The sequence below is a fragment of the Vidua macroura genome, chromosome 5 (assembly GCF_024509145.1).
Source record: "Vidua macroura isolate BioBank_ID:100142 chromosome 5, ASM2450914v1, whole genome shotgun sequence".
Lineage (NCBI taxonomy): Eukaryota > Metazoa > Chordata > Aves > Passeriformes > Viduidae > Vidua > Vidua macroura.
The window spans coordinates 31,109,517-31,132,654 of record NC_071575.1 but is presented as its reverse complement, the minus strand read 5'-3'; the positions used below and the strand labels follow the sequence as shown (position 1 = coordinate 31,132,654).

Below are 23,138 nucleotides of genomic sequence, written 5' to 3'. Positions count from 1 at the left end.
TGTGAGATACACCTGTGTCACGAGTGTGGTGGGAAATAAGCAAATCCTTTCAAGCTAAATATGGAGAGGTATTGTGAAGCACCACAGAGGTGTGAGGGCCAGCTTCAAAGTTCCTGGGAGCCTGGGGATACCATCATCCAGAGCAGAGATTTCAGAGTTTCAAAAAAAAAAAAAAAAAAAAAAAAAAAAAAAAAAAAAAAAAAAAACCACCAAGGGAGGATTTCAGCATCCTGTATCACACCACCAGTTTCTTGTAATGAAGAGTATGTGGTGAATACTTCTGCCTTTTCTATGACAAGTGCTGAATTCCTCAGGGGGCTGGTAATTGTGCAGAAAGCTGGGTCCCTCCCTGCCTGCCTCAGCGAGGAGCAGCCGGGGCTGAGGCTCAGCCAGGGTAGCCTGCACGGGGGCTTCCCTTGTTCCAGCAGGATGCTGAATTCAGCAGCCTGAGTGTCTGAGAGCAGCAGCAGGAGTGGGCTGAGGGGTTTAAAGGGTGAAAAAGCTATGGAGCAGAAATGCTTTTGGCCATCCTGAGTGCCTGGTAGTTGGCAAGCAGTGGTCACGTCATCAGGCAGACTGTTCTTCCACGGGCAAAGTGCACCCTCCTGAATGGGAAGAAACACAAGCCATATATGCAGCAACACAAAGTTCTGCATGGGAAAGCAGTGCATAAACACTATGGACTAAACTAGTGCAGGATAAGATCACTGTTCAGAAATTGGTTCTGAAAAAGAGAGTCCCAAAGTAAGTCGGAGGCCAGAAAATGAACGGCTTTTGTAACTCTCCCGCAATTCCACATAGTGAACACGGTTACACATGAATGAAACCATGATGTATGATTTGGCTTCTTAAGCATTAAAAATCTTTTAAACTATAGCTGCAGTGTTCATTCCCAAGTGATTTTACTTTGTGTATTTATTTAGAGAAAGCTGAAACAGTTTGCCATTTATGTGTATTGAAAAGCTGCACATTTCCAAGACTATAAAAGAAACCTTTAAAATAAATTACTTTCAGAAGTCAAATGATGATATTTTAAAATGGATTTAAAAATTCATTAAAAATTAAAGGTGTAAGAAAGAGAAAAATCTCAATTGTCATCTTTTTGTGACTTAATCATAGAAAGTGATTGTGATGCACACATAAAACTGGACAGCACAGATTTCTGTTCATCATGTTTATTTCATTTTATGTTATGCATTTGCCTGAACAGTTGCTTCCCACATTGTGCATTATCTTTTGTATGAATGTTTTGAAACATTTAAAGTTGGAGGTCATATAAAATATAGCTGTATGTGTCATTCTGAATTTGTGCATAAACTATCACACAGATTTGGGTTTGTGTACACATACAGGAAATCTTAATTTTATAGTTCTGGAAGGTAAGTATTGTATTTGTATTTATAATAACAGAATGAGACCTAGAATGCTTCATTACATGTCAAAACTATGTAAATAATACTTGGATATAGGAATTGGGTTAGGATACCCTGAAGTATGATGAGTTTTCAAGTGTTTTCAAACACCAACAGCTTTCCAAGCATGTACAATATGAAAGTCTAAGTTACATTTTGTAATTATGTTGTTCAGGTTTTGTTCTTAAAAATCAGCTCTAGAAAGTGTGGAAATTGCCATAGGAATACTATTTTAGGAATACTAACTCAGGAACATTGGAGGAATGAGATTTGTTGAAATGACCACTCTCAAATAATTTCATTGTATTCAATTTTCTGACCTGTAAGCAGAAAAATTAATCACAGAAGAGAATTTATTTAAAAAAAAAAAACAATAAAATTAATTCCAAAGTGTTACTTTGCACAGATTGCTGTTTAAGGTACCTTTAATATTTTCAGCAAGTCCATTCTGTCAGGGCTGCTGTCAAATCAACCTCCACAGCACCTGCTCAGGAAAGCCTTTGTACTGTCCTGGAAGCAATGTGCTCTTGGTTGCTTTTTTCATGGCTTGCTGGATGGAAGATGTGTATGCCAGAATTTCACATTGCTGAGCAGTGATAATTAGAGCTGCCTGACTTCTTTTAAGGGGAAGAGATCATATTTTCTCGAGTTGGGTGGAATGTGGGCTTTGTACTAATATTTTCTGTGCTAGGTGCAGCCTCTCTATTCCTTATCAGGGCTTATTCTCCAGCAGTGTTTTGCTTACCCTCTGCAAGTCTGTACAGTCTTGTAAGGCAGAGCAGAAGTCTGGGAGCAACTCCCTGTCCTGTTGGGCAAGATGTCAGCATATTGGTCAGTGAAAGAGGGAATTACTTGATTCAACCTAAACCATTTTTCCATTGTGCCACTAACTTCCCCAAAAGCTCCATACTCGTTCAGCCCTGCTGGGTCAGTATGATCAGAAGTTAAAGGTTGCCATCTAATGGGGAATGTACATAATACAATCTTCATCGGGTTTTACCAAATTATTTTTTCTTGTTCTTCTCCATGTACCTGTGAGTATTTTCTTTACAAGGCACTAGAGGAATGAGAATGATATTTTATTCAGATTTTACGTGGGATGGTAAATGATACTTCATCAGTAACAAGACCTTGCAACCCAGTGAGAAAATCCAGTCATTCAGTGTAACCTGATTAAATCTGATTCCTTAATGCTTTTTTTATTAATTCAGATATAGATGAGTGCTCCTTTGAAAGGACCTGTGACCACACCTGCATCAACTACCCTGGAAGCTTTGAGTGTCTCTGCCACAAAGGCTACACCTTGTACGGACTGACACACTGTGGAGGTTTGGAAACTGAGTTTTGCTTACATTTTTGTTTGCTTGCTTTGGGAGCTGTTTACAGAGACACACATTCTTTTAGATTAAGGTTTTTTAACTCAACATGATAAGGATATAAAATTAAAATAAACTTAAAATATCATGAGCTGGGTGTGACTAAAATTTCAGTTTCTCAGATTTGCTGAAGCATTCCCAAGAGAAAAACACCAATGAAAACCAATGTCCCACCAGTTTTTGATCAGAACTTCCACAGGAGTGAGGTTACTCACAACTGTAGGGAGGCATCATATGATGGGCAACAAAGAGAATAGGGGAAAGAAGTCAGTTTTGCAAAGTTTATGTATTTTGCCTCTGATGGCATTTGTCCTTACCAGTCTGTGACATAAATTGCCTGTGAAACGCATAACAGAAGGCTGTGGTGGATCTTCCTCCTATCTTCTGGGGACCTGCTTTCAACCTTTTTGGTATGACTGGAAAGAATTGGTGCTATAATGTTTCATTATCTAGGAGAGGGATATTTTTGAAGTGCCTCATTGCCACAGTGACCAAATTAAAGGTTCAGCTGATGTAGCAGAAACAGATGCTGGCCTCTCACTTCTGAGGGCTGAGTTCACCTGATTTTGTAATGTCAACATGAGACACTGCTAATGGTATCTCTGCATGGCTTCTTTTCTGGGAGAAAGGTGTAGGGGGTGTATGCTGGTCACTCTTTTCTGGAGAAGTATCACATGAATTCATGGTAAGAGTAGAGGCAGGCGGGAAGAGAAATAAGAGTCCGTCTAATAAAGCAGTTTGGAAACAGACCCCATTTGAAAGCAGTTGTGAAAACAAATTCAGAGTCTGAAAAGTTTTTGGGACTTTGTTACATGAGGTGTAGAGAGACTGATCTTCAATTTCACTGTTAATTACTTAATGACTTAATGGACTGATTTAGGGAAAGCCTCAAAGTTTGGAGTTCTGCCTCAGTCTTTAAATAACCTTCAGCCTGAGTTCAGCTTCAGCCTTTTCCGAAAGACTGAAGAAGGACCTAAACTCTTATTGGAAATACTCCGTGCTGAATTCTGAGCAAAAACATAACTGGATACAAACCTCCTGCTTTTTCCCATTGAGTAGCTACAAAATCACAGCTCTGAATTCAGACTTGTTCAGGCCTCAGTTTTACCCCTTAGGCCTGTCATTAGTTTTAGTCCTTACATGCTTAATTTTGAGGTCTACCAGTGAGCCAGAGCATCAGGAATTCTGTGTGTCTCCTGTTGATTCGGTATCATTTCAGCTCATTAAATAAATAAATGTTCTTTCTGGTGGTGGGAAGAGAGGAGATGAGAGATTGACCTTGTTGGCACAAGTATATGAATGCTGAATACATGGACTAAAAAGGATACACCTCATACTGGCTAAATTCTTTTCTATTGTATCAAAAGTTGAAAGATTTTCTGTGGAATGATAACATATACAATAATTTCTTCACCTTCTTGCAAGCTTTACCTTTAATTTTTATTCAAGGAGTGGAAGTTCTAAACTACAATTCAACTGCTTAGTTTCTTTTGAAAGCATCATTTCTGTCTTCACCTGAACTTCTAAAAGAAACTCTGGGAATCAGTGGAGAATTGACCTCCTTGTTTTGCAGAAGTGATGTAATCTCACAGAGGTTTATGCCATTTTTCTGTATAATGCATTATTGTCCAGATGCTGCAGAGACTTTTTGAGCATGTTTTGTATCTTGTGAGTACGTCCAAGAATTTTAGTGTAACTGGTCCTGGCAAGTAAACTGTATCAAATGCATAGCTCTTTGGGAGAGTAGGAGCTGTACAGTTTTAGGACAAACACATGCAATATGCACTAAAGTTGTTGGGTACTGTCTGTCTTTATACGTGTTTATATGGACTCAAATGTAAAAGATACAGTAGAAATAGGTTTCCTTATGCAAGTCATGTCTTAATGCACAGTATATGTGTGTACACATGGTTAAGACTCTTCACAACTTTAAATATGTTTTCAGATGTTGATGAATGCAGCATCAGCAATGGTAGCTGTGACTTTGGGTGTCTTAATACCATGGGGAGTTATGAGTGTGTCTGCCCACCTGGAAAGAAACTGCACTGGAATAAAAAGGACTGTGTTGGTAAGTGTGGAAGTGTGACTCTGAGGTGGCTGTGGTGACTGTCCCATGGTTTTCTTTGAGAGAGGCTGCATTTTCACAATCTAGATCCCCAAATTCATTTCATAAACTCAGATAACACCTGATCCTGTGGAGCTCCATGGGCTAGGATACAGTTCTAGGTCGATTAGCGAATGAGCAATATGTTGGATTTTATTTGTGTGGAATGTTTTTTTAAGTTTATGAGTCCATTCACAGAAATCTAAGTATTATTATTATCTTAGGTATTTTATACTTTTCTCCTTAATTTGCCCTCTTCCCATCTCTGTAATGTCAGCTATAACTCTATTTACCTCTAACATTAATTTAGAATATTCAAAATATTTAACTGTTTACAAGTAGGACATGGTAGGACATAATACCTACATTCACAGTACCATACCCCAATTTTTCAAGTTGTCTCTAAAGGTGTCCTGCTTCATATAAAGTACTGATACTAGCTGTGTCAAAAGTATTAATCACAATGAACACAAATCCTGAGACCAGAAAAATTTGGTACTTGCTGCTAGTGCCACTTTGTGGCAGACCTGAATCTCTGTATCCTTTAAATGATGACTTTTTTTTCTGGAGTCTTACTTGAAGCACAGCAAATCTTGATCATTGCTACAGCCAAAGTATTTTCTGTGAGATTTTCATTCTGGTTTTTTTTTTTCATTTTTAATGAGAATGGCATACCTGGAGTTTTTCCTGGTCAATTTTTTTTAGCCACAAATAACTTCTCATAGGCACATTTGGGAATGATGCCTAATACCTAATTGGGAGCAAGAAAGAACAAGAAAAAGGGGGATCTCCCTTCAGGGAATCTCTGCACATACTGAGAGAAAGCACTGCTTAATCTGGAGCAGAGAGCACTGCACTGGCTTCATGTGATCATGCAATTGTGGCCTTTTTTTACATGGATACAGCAGTATGGAAAGCACTTTATAACCAAGGGGAGAGGGGTGAGAGCCTCAAGCTGAATTCCAGCCTTTGCCTCTATGTTCTTCCTAAGCCCAATTAAGTGCTTCACTTTCCTGGTTACCTGGCTATTATCTTCCCTTCTATGTAGAGAACTAAGCATTGTGACAGCAAGAAATAACTCTCTGTGGTTTTTAGTTATCCACTAGGTCTCCTTTGCCATATACCAATTATTCCTCCGGAAAGGATTTTATAAGTTAGCAGCTGGAACTAAAATTTTTGGAGGTCTGGTATGAAGTTAGACTATTTGTGCTATATTCCCTCTCAGCCTTCTAAGAATGATTTAAGAGGCTGTATTGAAAATATTTTCCTGCTTTTAAATTTCTCCTCATTATTTATAATGCTCAGCTGGAAGACAGAAATAGAACACCCTTGTCTATTGATACACACTCCAGTATTTGGTGACTTCAGTGAGGTTTAAAATGAGCATCATCTCCCTGCTGATCACCTGCCTTTATTACCAACATTTTTGAGAGAAAACTATATTCTAAATTGTTACAAAAGCACAATAAAAAGTGGAAGCATTATATTTAGTGATCCTGAATGCCATGTGATTTGGAGACATTTGCAGTAACAAAACCCTCTTTGGCTCAGCAATGGCACTTTGTGCTTTGTTGCCTCCTCAGTCCAAGGAAGTAGTTTCTTTAAAGACATCACCAGAGCAACATAGAAGACTTAGGAGGGAAATAAGTGGAGAGTGATTATTCCCATACCTGAGATGTGAACATCAGGTATGTTTATGGGACTTATATATATTTATATTTAATGACCAGTGAGGCCAGGAATACAAACCAGCTGGAGGCTGCTGGGACTCTTCCTCTGCACTCAAGCCAAGTAAGGCAACACTCATTCCAGCTACTGCTTTGGAACTGCTTGGTTTCATGTTGGCTTTACTAGGCTTTTGCCAAGCCCTGGTAGACCCAACCCAGTTTGGTTGCTACAGCTCTGGTGTCAGAAGCAAGCCCTACTTCAGTGTGATCTGCTGGCAAGCTGACAGGTAGGAAAAATTACATTTACAGTACTACAGTCAACAGTGAGAAAAACAACTGTCAGCCAAACCTGTCTTGTAAGGTGAGCAGGTTTGGAAGAAGTAGCAAGAAACAGCTGGAGAAAAATCATATACCTGAAACAGCATTTCTGTGGGGCTGAAGCAAGAACTGCCCTACAGCCACTTGGCTGAGATTTAAGTTGCTGCTGCAGTGTGAAAAAGCTGCTTGAAGAGGTGCCCAGCTGCACTTGGTCAGCAGTCAGTGCAGAGGGGAATCCTCTGGGGAAAGGAGGGAAGCAGTGAGGCTTCGTCCCTGTAGGAAGTGATGATATGTGCCAGCTGCAGCCAAGAATGAAGCTTGTCATTTGTGAGGGAAAAGATGTACTTAAGTAACACTTCAATCCAAAAGAGTGGCAAATTAAAATAAATGCAGGTTTATGATTCTTGGTGTCATACCATCTTCTCAGGGTGAAGCACAGAGACTACTCCAACAATTAACTTCATGTGTTTGCAGCTGAAACACAAGCACTCCCTTACCCAAGTGTGAAGAGTCACTTGTGAGACCTGCAGGGTGCTCTGTCTTCATCCTGCCATGAAGCCAAGAGAAGCTGGATTTTTCTTTCACATGAGCTGCAGCGTGCCTCATGCTGTAGGCACTGATGAGAAATGGCTCTGTGATCTCTGTGTGTGGCACAGGGTCCCTTCTAGCATTGTTTGGGGCATTTCAGCAGTGTCTGAAAGGACCAGCAGGACTATCCATCTCCATCCTAGCATCTGCTGCCTCACCTCTGCGTAGCTGGGAAGTTTTTTAGCTCCAGAAGCTAGAGCAAGGAGCTAAAGTTAAAAAGTCAGTGGGAGTTAGAGAATTAAAAATTACAATTTTAGTGGTCATCTAAGTAAACAGACCACTCTGCACAGTGTGTAGTTGGTCTGTTAAATCAGAGAGCTGTGCTTCCAAATCAGAGAAAGGGCATCTCAGGTGATTAGTGTTACCTGTTGCTTCTGAGATCAAGATGAGCACACAGAATTGTGCTCATAGAGCACAAAGATCCGAAAGTGGAGGATATGAGAGAAAGACTGATCTAGAGTTTATGTCTAAAAACGTGAAGGGAGTTTCATTTTCAAGTACGAGCTCAACATCCCAATCCAGATGCTCTCCCTTAATATGTGCTTATTTCAGAAATCCTTGTATCTGTCATTATGGTTTTTGCCACTTCCTGCCTTTTCTCACCATTGTATCCACGTGTGCACGCAAGGTTCTGGGTTGGGCAGTGTCCAATTGTTTTACATTTCTTTATTTTTTTCTCCTCAGAGATGGTGAAATGTCTCCCAAATGCCAAACCAGCTCCCAAGGCTCAGCTAGTATGCAGTAAGACAGGAGGCATAGAGAGCTGTTTCCTGTCATGCCCATCCAATACTCTTTTTGTTCCAGGTTTGTGCAAATTATTTGTCCTCTTAGGTCCAGGATGTGACTTGCTGACTTTTCTCTGTTAATGTATTTATGGTTCTTGCATTCATTTTTTGTTATTGACAACAGTAAATGAGTAAAACCTCATTATAAATTAAATCAAGAAGAGCTGATTGTCAACTCCATGTGAGAAGCTTGGTCCTTCATTATTTAATTTGAGATGTAGTTGAGAGGGTGGGAAAATTCTAACAAAAAGCTTGTATTAAAAGGAACAGGAATTCACTGACATCAACTGTTCATTTTTGCCTTCCCTTTTGTCACAGCAATTCAATATATAACAATTTTTTTCTGCACCATCCTGGTTAAGGTGGATATGTCTCCTGGTAGCTTCCATCTTCACAGTTTTGCAGGGAGGAAGGAGGGGATTGCTACTGCTTTTTCATAGATGTTCTGGCACAGGATTATTTTTGGGTGTCTACTTTTCACATTTAGCCTTGGCATTATATGCAGTCGAGCTAACATTTTATTCACATTTTATTTTCAGTCTAGCAGATATGACTGGAACTGTGCATTTCTCTAATTGTAAGCACCAAGACAGAGTTTTATCTCTGTAATATGTAAACACTCTTATGCTTCTAAGTATGCCATTTCTGTTTCTGCCAATAAATTCTGTTGGAACCTGAAGCTAAAATTATTATGGAAATACATGGTTTATTTAATAAATTACAGAGAAGCAGAAGGACTTTGCCATGGACAGACACAAAATACTTTTTACTTGTGCACTGCTAACCTTCTGCCAAATCCCTTATGAAACATATCATTCCAGTGCTGGAAGAAACAAACCTTGCCATCAACACTGTGAAGTGTTGAAGCTTTTTGGCAAAATATTTCAGCCACTTAAAATCCCAGTTCAGCAGTTAAAATATCTTGTTGTTTAGGAGCATTGAGAAGCTGAAGCCTCGAGTTTTGTGAGGCTTGTTGCCCGTGTGCTGACTGTGTTCTGTCCCCCAGACTCAGAGAACAGCTACATGCTGAGCTGTGGCGTCCCCGTGCAGCACGGCAAGGCGCAGCCCAGGCGCAATTCCACCCTGCCCAGCTGCTCAGGTGGGTCTGCCCTGCTTGCTCCCCACTCCTGGACCCGGGAGGGAGGGCATGGACCTCAGGGGATTGCAGGATATCAGGCTCGTTCATTAGGTAAGGCAAGGGGTAAGGTGTTGCCTAATAACGAAAGGAAAAGCCTTGCGACAGAGTTAAAATGGTGTAAGATAAAAAAGTAATTCTTGCAATATAGTGAGATGGTAAAAAAGTAATTCTTCAATGAAAGCTTTCAGGTGTGCAAAATATGGCTCTGTGCACGTGTGGTACAGGATTTCTGTAATTTTGTAAGGTTAATTAATTAGTATATCTGGCTGGGACATCCAGTAGCAAATCAGTTACCCCAGTAACCCACCCATGGGTCAGCCCCCTTGGGGCTTCTTTGCTCTCTTCTCTTGTTATGTCTCTTAAATTCTGATAGAAAATAAAATGTCCTTGCCAGGAATTCTCTTCTTAAGAATAAGGCTAAACAGAATTCCAAGTATGTATTAGTAGGGTTAGCTTATTATTCTAAAATCTAAGAGAAAAGGTAGGAAAAACACCAGGAGCTATGTAACCATGTATTAACGGTCTACAAAGCTACAAATATATTGAAAATGTATAAAAAGCAAAAAATCTTCAGGCATCAAAGATAGCCAGTGTTCCCTTATGCACACACTCCTTTTCTGCATCCTCTCCTTGAGGGTGGGGTGTGGAGCTGCAGCAATGTGTTGGTGGGTCAGTGTGGGAGTGCTGCAGGTTTAAGATATGTTCAATAAGGACTAATATTTAGAATTATTTGCTTTCCATAGTCTAGCAAGGCAATAGTGAACATATCAAAATGGGACTTTTTCCCAGGCTCGGGGGTGAGCCAGAGGGACCCAGGAGTAGCACAAGGGTGGGTCCCAGCCCTCCCCTGCAAAGCCCTTCCACGGCAACACAGCCTCTCCTACTGCAAGGGTAAAAGGTTATGACCCCTAAAAAGGTTATGAGACTTCTATGAGAAAATACTGCATTTCATCCATCTTTTTCTCAAAAATGGCTGGACTGTTTTTGCAGAGGCATTTTAAATATTTATGAAATCTGATAGGAAAACAAACAAAACAAAACAAACAAACATACAAAACCCCAAAACCAAACAAACAACCACACAAAAACTTGAAGCCTGGCAATATTAGAAACAGCTGAAACAACATCCAGGAGTAGGAAGAGTCAGCCCACCTTACACATACCTGCTGTACTTCTCTCCCATTTTCCAGTTCTCCAGCCATGTATTTCTTATATATTTGGGATGTGCTAGGAGGTACAGTGCTGTGGAGTGACACAGCCTGGCAGCAGATGTGCCTGCTTGTGGCACAGGATCAAGCCACCTCTAAAATCCTGGTTCAGCAAAGCCCTACCAAGGAAAGAGGGACCCACACTGTGGTATCACCGGGGACCACCCTCCACCTTCTGCAGGGCCAGAGGGCAGCCCACAGCAGCTGGCAGGTCTTTTCCTCCAGGGACTTCGTGAGGAAATCAGCCAGCAGCTCCATTTTCTACTCATTGCATGACTCTAAAACAAGACTGTGAATCTTGCCTTGGGTTTAAAGCTGAGAGATAAAGCTTGCAAGCCACAAAGTGCAATAGAGGCAGCTCCTTTGGATGGTTTTCAATTGCCAACAGCATAGCTCCACTAAATTAACCTTACTGACACTAGCAGGAGCAGAACTACAAGTAACATGGGAATTCACAGACCGAGAGCCCAGAAAAAAAATAAAGGTAGGAATTTATATTTCTTATAGTAAAATATTAATTCACCCAAAATCCATGAAGATGTGCAGAGCAAGCATGGTACTAGCACATTCATTGGCCTGGTTGGACCCAAGGGTAAGGTACTCACTTAAAAAAATGAACTTATGGAAATGGATCCCCTTGTACAAGCTGTGTAATTCTTGGGCTGCCTCTTTTCTGAGTCACAAGAAAGCTTTTGAGACTGTTTTTAAAAATAAGTTTCCAATCTCGTTTCATTTCTGTCTCAATGGTAGCTTTTTTACTTTACATCAACAGATTCCCTAGCCCCTCCAGTCAAGCAGAAAGCTCGTTTTAAAATCAAAGATGCAAAATGCCATTTACGGCCTCGCAGCAAAGAAAAAACAAAAGATTCTGGGAAGCAGGCTGTTTCAGGTAGGTGGTTTCTTCCAGCATGTAAACAGCACTTTAACTTGTTTGTTTGTTTATTTTCTTGTTCATTTGCATGCTTTGTTTTCACACTGCAGACAGGAAAAAAAATCAATAGTTTTCATATTTGGTCTGAATTTAAGTTGAGGCCAAGGTTCCCACTGTGGCTGAACAGTGCCTTCGGTTTGGATCTCGGGTGCTGAAAATCTCACCAGTTGCTTTGAAAAATCTTTGTATATGAATTGGGAAATAAGCTGATCTTTTTTCTGGCCTTGATATTGGCAGAAATACCCTGAGACAAAAAGCTGTGACAAATGCAAAGTTATGTGAAACCATGACAGTTTGGTTTGCTTTGGTTTGGTTTTCCCAAGTGAGGTTTTCAAAAGAAAACAAAAGCTAATATTTGGTTTATGCTGGATTAGTAACCTATTGTAGCACCAAAGACAACCCCTAAGAAGAAAGGTTATTATGAAAATCTGATGTTACACATAATTAGATCTTTTGTTATGAAAGAGTGAGTAGCTCAGATGTTAGAAAAAAAATTTAAGATTTAGGTGTCATTAACAAAAATGTGGTATTTAAAAAGTTTAAAAAGTTAAATTGCTACTTAAAGCAATTTAGCACCTTACACCAAACACCTACTGGTCATGCATTCTCTGTTGTGAATTTCTTACCACCACTTTCACTAGCAAGAGAGAAATCTTACATGAGCCCTGAACAGAGAAGAGTAAAAATAGCTATTTTTTTAAAAAGTGAATAGTTTAAAGATTTTATTTTTAAAATTTAGACTCATATTTCATCTTTACCCCGCAATCTACACATTTGTATCTCTCATTTAGAAGTACTGACTTAAGTCTTAGTCATCAAGATGACTTACCTGTGAATTAGATGTGATTATCAGACTCGTTTTTAAAGTCATAGAAGTCGAATTTTTTGGTCCATACAATCACTAGGGGAATGTGTTTCTTGGATGCATTTCCTTGTCCTTTGCTTGCTTTGCTTTGTGTTTGTTTTGTCATCTGAACTTCTGAGTCTAACAGTAAGATTACAGAGTATAACCACACTCTCGGAACAAAATCCTTCTGGTGGCTTGAGTGCTACAAATTTCTCTCTCTTCCCTGACCTGGAAGGTCCATCACCTGTGACAAACTACAGTTCCTGCTCAGATAAAACCTTCCAATACATTTTCATAACCTCACAATCAAAACCTTTTAAAGTCTTTACTACCTGATGGTTGTCACTTCTGAAAGAGATGGAATACCCACTGATAGTTTTTAGAGGCCCAGGCTTGACATTCTCATAGATTAATGAAATTGACTCTCTTGCTTTGTTCAGCGATCAGATATAGTTTATAGTATTTGCTGATTTTAAATAATTTCTGTAAAGAGCTTTCTAATCCTTATGCAGAAAAAGGACTGGGCAGTTTTAGGCATTGGAGGCACCACTGTGCAGCTGAGCATCACCAGGCTGTGCTTTTGCCTTCTGCATTCACTAGCAAAATGAGCAATCCCAGCACTGCCTGGAGAAAGAGGTGTCTTAAAACACACAGGAAATGTTATGAAGCCTGTCAGTGCATTAATGATAACCCAGTGAGATATCACTTGTTAGCCTGTCACTTGCTACTTTGCTACTTGATTTTTTCCCTGTGTTGCTTCTCTCATGCAAAGGAGGTCAGTTCCCCTGTACAGACAACTGCCAGGTGACCTTTGTGAATCTCAAGTGTGATTCCTCCAAGAAAAAACGCCGAGGCCGCAAGTCACCATCAAAAGAAGTGTCCCATATCACTGCAGAGTTTGAAGTGGAGATGAAGTCTGAAGAAGTCTCAGGTTTGTGAAAGATTGGTCTGTGGAGAGAAATCAGAATTTAGTTTCTTGGTGTGTTGTTAAAATCTCTTTGATGTTATTTCATCAAGCTGCCGTGAACACCTTTTAGCGCAACACCTCATTCAACAGCCTCTCCAAACTCAAAGTTTCAGAGCTTTAATTAAAAAGAGCCAGGGATGAAATTAAGCCAAAGGAACAAAAACTGAGCCTGCATCAAAATTCCTTCAAGGCCTTGAGTTAAGTCCCGTGCTTTAATCAAGTCTCATTTCTTTAAACATCAGAAGTGCTAATCAATGTACAGGGAACATAAAGATTAGGTAGAAGTTCTGCAAAAACAATGATAAAAACATGCTCCAAAATGTAAGTTGCTGAATATGTAGTCTGTGAATCAGACAATTTTATCACACAGTTGAAAAATTCATGTTTTCTTACCAAACTTCGGAATAAAACTAATTGCCTCAAGTTATAAATAAGATGGAATATTAAGTTATAAATTCCAGCCAAAAAAAATGTGGGCTGAATCCTATAAAGACGTCAGTCCTCAAAGACAGATTTCTTAACCTTGAGGGGCACCTCATTAGCCAATTGGTTCAAACAGCAGTTGTGCCTGAAAGCACCTTTCTTTTTGTCACTGACACAAAGGTGTTTTGGTCAGGGAAGTGGCAGAAGTTCCTAATCAACTAAGAAAAGTGTGGGCAGAGAAAATTCAGGAACATTAATGGTGGCAGACTGAATACACACCTGAAAGGAGAACACATTGGGATTGATGCTTTCTGCAGCACTCAGCGTGCACTTGCAGGCCATGACACTGTTCCATGGAACTCAGGATACTGTCCTGTCCCTTTGAAAGGCCTGATCTTGAATACAGTGAGCTGCTGCTTCAATTTACATGGACAAGGCAGTGAAACAAATAGAGGTGTCATAGTGCAATGCAGGCTAGGCTTTTTGTTAAGCACCTCTTTTAAACATGAATCTCAATTGCTTCTAGTTTTGTTATCATTTCCCATCTAGACACCTGTAACATTGACTGTGTTCGGAAAAGGATGGAGCAGAAGCTGCAAACTGCAATCAAAACATTGAGGAAATCTATTAATAAACAGCAATTTTACATTCAGTTTTCTGAGACAGAATATGAAGTGGCTCAGAAGCCAGCTAAAGCTACTGAAGGGCATGAAGCGTGCAGTACAGGGCAAGTACTGCAGGATGGAAAATGTGGTAAGTCCAAAGAGCTCGAATATTCAGTCATATCCCCCAAATCAAGCAGTCTGAAATTACTTTTTCCATGGTTAACCAGGGAGGAAATCTCTGAGATAATGACTTAGAATTTAATGATCAGTATTACTCAGCATATATGCATGGCCTGTGAAGGGAATGCATATATGCATAAGACTGAAGGGAATTCATTAGGTGGTTGTAGGAAAACAGAAGTATAAATATGGATACATTCCCATGCTGTCAGGTGGTAGTTATCAAAACCTGCCACAAGACAATGTTGGCAGTTAGTTCCCAGATGCTCCCATCTTATCAAAATATATTTACAATTTGGTAAAACAATATTATGATGTTTGCCTAGCTGCTATATATTTACTTTTATATCACCAGTGTCACTCTCCTCACCATCAAATAATCTGTGATCCATGGATATGTTATATTTAATGCTCAAGAGATCCAGTAAAAAAAAAAAAGTATAGAAATCTATTTTGTGTAAAATACCTGATTTCTTTAAGCCTTTTTCCATGTTACCAGGTTCTGGTGCTTTGCTGGGGACAGTGTGCTAATGCAAATTTATTAATGGCAGTTCTCAGCACTGCAAGCTTTCTAATCACTTGCAGACATCTTTTCAAAATCAGCATACTTATTTTTCCAGCTATTGAGATACCAAGCCATTTACAAGCCAAAAGAAGTCACATCTGATAGGTGCTTCCAGTGAGTGGGTTCAGAGGTAGTTGTTATCATATGGGAAGAGTGATTTAGAAACTCTGTTTGAAAGGCTGTTACTATCGGTATCGAGAAACTCAGACATTTCCACCACCCCTACCCAGCAGACAAAAATATGAAATGCAGTTACGTGCCCTGCTGAAGCAAGAAAAGCACATGTATTCATATCTGTATTTAAGATGCTGTACAGATGGGGTATTTAGCAAGAGACAGAAATTATTACAGAAATTATTGCAGGGAACACATTGCCCATGGAGAAATCTCTAGAACTGATCTCTGGGGAGAGACTTTTTGTAGTCATCTGCCATAAAACCAACTTTTAACTGCACCTGGTATAAACTAAAAGCTTACACTTCCCACACATTATGCAGCACTGCTTTAATAAACTGCAAGATACTGTTTCAAGTGTAAACAGCTTTATTAACAACACACATGTGATAAACACCTGAGTGCACTACAAAGCCATTTAATGGTTTAAACAATAGTAGCAGGACCTCACCCTGATATAAATTGACCTAAACCCCAGTGGAGATGGGTCTCTTTGCATCAGGCGAGGACCTGGACTAACACATGCAAAATACGTGCCATCTTAATCCTGGCCCAAAGACATCCACCTTCTCTAAATGTTCCGTATTAGGGTGAATAATGTGATCAAAGTGAACATCCTTACCTAGGCTCCCCTTTTGTTTCCTCAGTTACCTGCAGCACGGGCACCTTTTATAGCGGAGAACACAACCAATGCATCCCGTGCTCACCAGGAACCTACCAGGACACAGAAGGCCAACTCACCTGTGAGCCTTGCCCCAGCAATGATAGCCAGGGAGTAACAGGCGCCCGGAACGTCTCGGAATGTGGAGGCAAGTTGAACTCGATTAAAAATGCCTTAGGTGCTGCCACACACACCCTGTGAGGCAAGGAGGCTGAAAGAGGAGAGAGCCTGCCACAATTCTGGCTTGTAAAGGTAACAGAAGAAATTTCTGTGCACTTACAAGCAATGGATGGTTTGGCTCGGGCCAAAGACAATGGGATCTGCTACAGCAATGTGAGTTATGGGGTGGAAATGAGCAAGCCAAGCAAAGCACTTTGTGCTTCACCTCAGGTATGGAAGTACCTTGACTTGTAAGGACTCATCAGTGTATTGTGAGCCAAAGGGATGGATTACTTTGGACTTGTATTGGTGAGTCTAATAATGAACCTACTCATTTAATGTTTTGCATGAATGCAGCTTACCTGCTCTAATTAGCAGCAATTATCAATTTGAGATAGTTATGCTGCAGGGATCTGTAACCCAGACTCAGAGCTAATGATTGCAATTTTCAGCACTGCTTGAATGCACTGTAAGTTTTGGCAAGTGATGTAGCATCTCTGATTCAACTTCATGATTTATAAACTAAATTGCAATGTGATAATACCTGGTGCTTCTACTGTAACTTGATCAGTCTAAGTTTTTAAGATACAACTGTTTATTTTCTTTACCTCATTTCATTACAGACTTATCAAAATCTAGTTTATAGCAGATACATTATCTGATTTTGAAATTAATCTGTCCTATCTGCTACACAAGTTCTAACTTGAAAACTCATCCATATAATTTACATTAATGCATTCTTCAAGGATATCTAAAGAGAACACATGGCAAATGTCACTTGAGAAACTGCTACTTTTTCCCATCTACTGAATAAAAAATAACTGCAGTGTCAGTTTTCAGTCCAAACATATGATAGATTTTGCTGATTTGCTGTATGAAGGAACTACCAGACAAAATAATTTGAAACCCCTGTGCATCTTTGCTATGCTGATTTGTATTTATCCATAACATAAGAAAAGCATATCAAAATACAGTCTGAGTTTATAAAGATTGACTATAAGCAAAAAGCAGCAAAACAACTAGAAGAAAAAGACTTTTGTTTCAAGTCTTACATTGGAATTATTGTTCTGTACAAAAAAAAAAAAAAAAAACCTTCTGATTATTTTTGCAGGGTGGATTTATCTCACAATTTTTATTATCAAATCAAAACATTCTGTTTTTCTGCTCAGCTCTCTCCTTTTCCTCTGGAAGTGGCAAGAGAGAATATGCTTTGGACTTCATAAATTTCCCTGTCAAAGATTTTATCAAAATTTGTGTCAGCACATGTGACTTTGTTAGAAAGTCTGTACTGTCTGTACTCCCTGCCAGTAATCAACAGTATTTTTGCATCCTATCTTCCAGAGCAGAAATGCCTGTGCAGTAACCAATAAACTTGCACTGAAATCCTCACTTCTAAATGTGAGGAATGTACATTCCACAAGTATGTCAGAGATTTTAAGTGCCTGTTGTGCAGAAATCTGTAGCTGCAAGTGAATTCCGTGCTGCAGTAGATTGCCCCTGCCTGTACACCAGGCACCCACCAAAGCTGATGTCTCACTGCCTTCCTCATCTGGAGAGGGGAGAGACAGGATAACAAAGGTTCACACTTAAGGGCAGGGAGAGACCACTCACCAAATATCAAACAGACTTAAATTGGGAAAATTCAGTGAATTCACTACTAATCAAAATCAGAGCAGGACAAGGAGAAATAAAATATCTCCTCAAAACACCTCTTCCACACCCCTCCTTCCTTCCCAGCTCTACCTCCTCCCACCCAGCAGCCCAGGGAGATGGGAATGAGGGTTATGGTCAAGTTTATCACACTGATGTTGTTCCTGCTGCTGCTCCAGCATGGAGCCCCTCCCAAAGGAGACTTCACTAACTTCTCCAATGTGACTCCATGTCACGGGCAAGAATTCTCCAGTGAGTCACTTTTCCACAGGGTCAGTCCTTCAGGCACAGCCTGCTGCAGCATAGGTCCCCCACAAGGGTCACAAATCCTACCAGGAAACATGTTCCAGTCTGGGTTCCAGTAGCCAATTGAACCAGGCCAATTTTGCTCCTAATAACAAGAACAAAATTGTCCTCAAATTAGTATCATAATATTTCTCTGAGGTCTGTGTCACAACAGCCAGTTTGTGCCATCATATTCCAGCTAGCTGGGATGGGAGCACAAGTAAATCCTGGAGATCCTGACCCCACAGGTGTCCATACGAGTTTGGCTTTGGTGGGGACAGAACTTGAACTTGGCTTTCACTCAGGAGCTGTAGTTCATCCTAAGTGCCAAAGTTCTTCACTCATGCCAAGCACCGAAGATACCGAATGCCCCAAACATTTCCCAGTAAGTATCAGGGTCCTTATGAGACTACAACAATACCTAGAGCTCTCAAAATTTTCTTGTTTTCAAGCTAGTTGTTTCTGTATGCTGCTCAGTTCTCAGGGAAGCTAAATTACAAAGTTCTGGGATTAGGCAACTTTAGGGAATATGTAGCATCTCTCAGTGCTGGTGTCCCAGTCTGGAGTGGTGTGAAGATACGCATTCATGCTGCAGTCTTGAAAAACCTGACATCCTGGTTCTCAGGTTCAAAGAGGAAAGTACTCAAGCTCTTAAGAGCCAAGCCAAACAAATGCATATCAGAAACTGCCTGGAGAGCGAGTTTGGAAACTTCTGTCAGTAGATTGATTCACAAAGCAATTTGCTTTTCACAAATCTCTGTTTCCTGGCAGAGGAGCACCTGACAAGCACTATTTTTCACAACTACATGAAAAGCTGCTGGTATTAGGTATTCTCATAGACAAGGTGCTGGACTGGTACCATCCCCATCTGGTAAACCCCATGATCCGCTATCCACATCTCTAAAATGGAGATACAAAACCTTGCTTCATAGGCATGGTTCAGTTCCATTTCTTCCTATAAAGTACTTTGAAATACCGAGATGAAAGACTTGGTGAAAGTACAAAGTATTCTAATGGAATCTTAACAGACCCCCTTCTAAAAGAAAAAATCCAAACAGAATCATAGTTGCCAAAAAGCATATTATGAAACTGGTTCTTATTACTGGTGGTGGTTTTAGGAAGAAGATACAAGAACAATACAAAATATGCAGGTAAGATTAGAATTTGATCTGCAGCTGTCTTGATGTCACATTATTAAGTGAAAGAAAGCCTTGCTAACTACTTGTGGGTTTTATACTTCATCCAGAAAAGTCAACACACTAATACAGATGATAATTTTCAATTTCTAGGGCAGTGTTCTCCTGGGCACTACTCTTCAGATGGTTTTAAACCTTGTACAGTCTGTCCTCTTGGTATGTATCAGCCTGAACCAGGAAGGACCCTCTGTTTTACCTGTGGCGGTGGGCTTATGACCAAATACGAAGGTGCTGTTTCCTTTCAAGACTGTGAAACCAAAGGTGAATTCAAAATCTTTCCACAATTCATCTTCCTACTTCTGGGCCTTTGGTTTATTATCATCAGTGCCAAGGGGCTCTTGGAGGCTCCAAAATAAACATTGTTGCTGCATGAGCATGTGATTAAATGAAATGGTCAAGAAATCTGTAAACTGGGAATGGTCTCCCGAGGTTGTGCAGACTGAACAGGATTTATGGTTTTCTTTGGAATTTACCACACACAGGCAGGGGGTCAGCACTGCTACTGGTAAGGGAATCAGCCCCACTGTGTGGCAATAAATAACACAAACTTGGGTTAGACAGTGCTTTAGCTTTCATGTCCTTTATATTTTTATTTACTGTATCACAAAAACTAAACACTACAAAAGTTATATGAAGTTAAGGATTGATTACTCATGGGCTAGGCAGAAACTGTAAGGGTGCATTCTGTATTCCATAATGTCAGCTTCATAATGGCAACTTCCAGTGCCAATGCTGAAGAAGGAATCTTTGGTTTAGTTTTGCATTTTGGTTTAGTTACTGAAATGGCATGCTGACCCTGGCAAACAGACACTAATGGAAACTTCTCTCCTGCTACTGTGAAAGTAATTTTTCTTGTTGAGGTGGATTTACATCTGCTTCCATTTATTACAAATATATTAAACACAGAGATACGTATCACGGATTTCTAGTTCATAAGGTTTTTATAAAAACTCTGGGTTTTAGTTGGAAGTTTCTTTATACTGGGAAATACAGGGAGCTGGTGTCTTTTCTGCCTTTTATGGCCTAATAAGAATGTTGCAGACCAGGTATGTCCAGGGCAGAGGAAAGCTCTCTGCACTGGAGGTTGGTACTTTTTGAAAATATTACACCTCATACCTTGCAGTTCACTGTTCTCCTGGACACTACTACAACTCCACAACACACAGATGTATCCGGTGCCCTGTGGGAACATACCAGCCTGAGTTTGGTCAGAACTACTGCATCACCTGCCCTGGCAACACCAGTACAGATTTTGATGGCTCCACCAATGTCACGCACTGCAAAAGTAAGTCACATTTATATCAGTGACACAGAGCATGTCTTTGGATCTGAACTGCAGCTCGAAGGTTGCATCTGTCAGGCTGGACTTCAGATTTGTATCTCCTAGTTAGCAAATATCTACTGCCAGAGGGAATAGAAAAAGTTGGGAAAACAATGAGGAAAAAAAGTTAGGAAAGTACCACTTGAGGCATATGAGTGTTTTAGGTTTAATGTGATTTCAAAGTGCCAGCTACAAGTTAAAACTACAGAACCTTTACTTTCCCAGATCCTGTAAGTTGTGTTACAGTGATGCATATTCCTCTGTGTCTCTGTAGAGCAAAATATCTTCTATCAGAATAACTGCCATTTTAGAATAATTGTAAAATATGAAGATATGGTCATGCATGCGGCAATTGCCAGTTAATAACTTATGATAGTGAGATCTTCTTGGAGGCTTTTTTGCAGTACTCAGCCTCCTTTCTTAATTACTATTTTGAATATCCCCAAGGATTTCAGTGCAGTTTTATTTGATCCTTTGTGAATGATTATTTTAGGCAAGCTTTTTTTTTTTTTATCCCTACCATGCTAATTTAAGAGAATGTTTCTATAATAATTGAGCAATGTCATCTAACTAACTATTCATGTCCAGCTCTCCTGTAAGTTTTTAGTCTAATTATGTGCCATGTGTCTTATAAGCCCTTCATAATTTATAAAGTCATTTGAGTAAATTATATATTTGTATTGAATTTGAAGAAGTTTACTGATTTTCCTGTAAAATAGACCATCCTTGTTACTCTGCTCTCTTAGATCCTGTCAGTTTTCAAGCCAGTTTCTGACCTTGCATAATATTTGGGGGTTAGATTAAGCAAAATATTTAAACATATATCTAATTTTATGTGGATGAATAGGCCTGGGGAGATCAAGCTTAAGTAACTTGTGCCAAATTCAGTAGGATTTTTGAAAACTCAAAAAGAAAAAGTGATCCATCAATGGACATCCTTTATTAACTGGTTTAATCTAAGATGAAGCAAGGCAGATCTATAATTAAGTAAGGCTGGCTGTTGGGATCAGCACTCTCATTCAGTTAAAGCTGGCTAGAAACCAAATAAGTTAAAGCAGAATATCTTCTGCATGTCAGCATAGTATCCGTGGTAACCAGAACTGGATCGTGTTTATTTACTTGTGTTTCTCAAGCAAAGTTAAAGCAGCCTGGATGAAGCATTAAATCAGTTCCTGCACTGGAGATTAAGGTTTTGCAATCAGCTGGAGCAATCTTATGGATCAAATGCTCCTTTAAAGGCTGGAGGATGTGTGCATTTCTAAAGCCACAAGGAGGAATTTAGACTTGCTTGTGACAGATCTCGAAAAACACCTCAGTTTAATTTATCAACTAACACAAATACTAATTTATATTTCTCCCCAGACCAGCACTGTGGAGGAGAACTGGGGGACTACACTGGCTACATTGAATCACCCAACTATCCTGGAGACTATCCAGCTAATGTGGAATGCATTTGGAACATAAATCCACCCCCAAAGAGAAGAATACTCATCGTAGTACCTGAGATATTTCTCCCAATTGAGGATGAATGTGGCGATGTTTTAGTAATGAGAAAAAGTGGTAAGTTGCCAAAATGGGTTATATTTACTGCAAACTCATGGAGTTAATAGTTCATATTGAAGGGATGACTGTCTTCAGTGCAGGCAGTGTTTCTAAAAGGTTTCTTGAATGAAGAGGCACAGGAAGTTAGAACACTACCAATAACAGTTAACAGAGTAATATTAATTATTCAAGTTTATTGTCTGAATCACAAAGCAGTTCTCTAGCTTCTGTCTGGCCCAGTTACCACATGGGATAAATCACTGCCTTCTAGAAGTCAATGATGATAAATTATATTTGAAGAACTATCTCTGTAATCTGCACAAACTGTGCTCTCACTTATCTTTTGTAAATACATATATATATGCTTCAGTTATTGCTAAATCTGGGCAGTGTGTTGGTACAACTGACACCCTCAAGAAATCCAAAGTAATCCTCCTTTTCTGTGGATTGGAGGGGGTGCATTGTGTCTTTGATTATGAATTTAATTCAACTTCTAAACTTAAGATCCCAATGAAATGCACTCCTCTTTTGCTTTGGAGGATGTGGGCATCTTTCTGGTAATTTGTTGCTATATCGAGAAGCACCAAACCTGAAAGGCTATTGTTCATATGAAGTTTTCGTTCAAAACAGTGTATTTACTCACAAAAATGGTGTCTTTTATTTGCTAAAACAATTTTCACAATTTTTTATCCTTGAGGGCCTGTATTGACATCTCTGTATATCAGAAGGAAGACACCTGGTCACTACAGATGGAAGGAAATTATACCTGTGCAGATGAGCTTTTTTAAAAGCAAAGCACTTACTACAACAAAACACATCAGTTGTCCTTCTGACCCCAAACTGTGTTTCCAACAGTGACCAAAGTCAGTCACATCAGGGTAAAGTTACACTTCAGGCATGATTTGCCCTTAGTGAAGCTGTGCTAGCTGTCACCACCCACCTCCTCACATCCAGCTTAACTGTTCTGTGGGTCACTGACTCTGCAGGGTGTGACAGTCTTTTATTCAGAATTACCAGTATTGTGTTTTCATTTATA

General features: G+C 39.7%; 1 protein-coding gene across 2 annotated transcripts in view; it reads left to right on the top strand.

Annotated features, from left to right (window-relative positions):
- The window catches only part of SCUBE1 (signal peptide, CUB domain and EGF like domain containing 1), a 191,003-nt gene that overhangs the window by 164,665 nt on the left and 3,200 nt on the right, over positions 1–23,138 (top strand). For both annotated transcript variants that reach the window (XM_053978276.1, XM_053978277.1), the window contains 11 exons: positions 2,624–2,740; positions 4,734–4,856; positions 8,150–8,269; positions 9,257–9,349; positions 11,369–11,485; positions 13,147–13,305; positions 14,314–14,517; positions 15,936–16,097; positions 19,333–19,500; positions 20,363–20,524; positions 21,923–22,120. In XM_053978276.1, the coding sequence (XP_053834251.1) occupies positions 2,624–2,740; positions 4,734–4,856; positions 8,150–8,269; positions 9,257–9,349; positions 11,369–11,485; positions 13,147–13,305; positions 14,314–14,517; positions 15,936–16,097; positions 19,333–19,500; positions 20,363–20,524; positions 21,923–22,120 (1,623 nt within the window). The remainder of the gene's footprint in view (positions 1–2,623; positions 2,741–4,733; positions 4,857–8,149; positions 8,270–9,256; positions 9,350–11,368; positions 11,486–13,146; positions 13,306–14,313; positions 14,518–15,935; positions 16,098–19,332; positions 19,501–20,362; positions 20,525–21,922; positions 22,121–23,138) is intronic.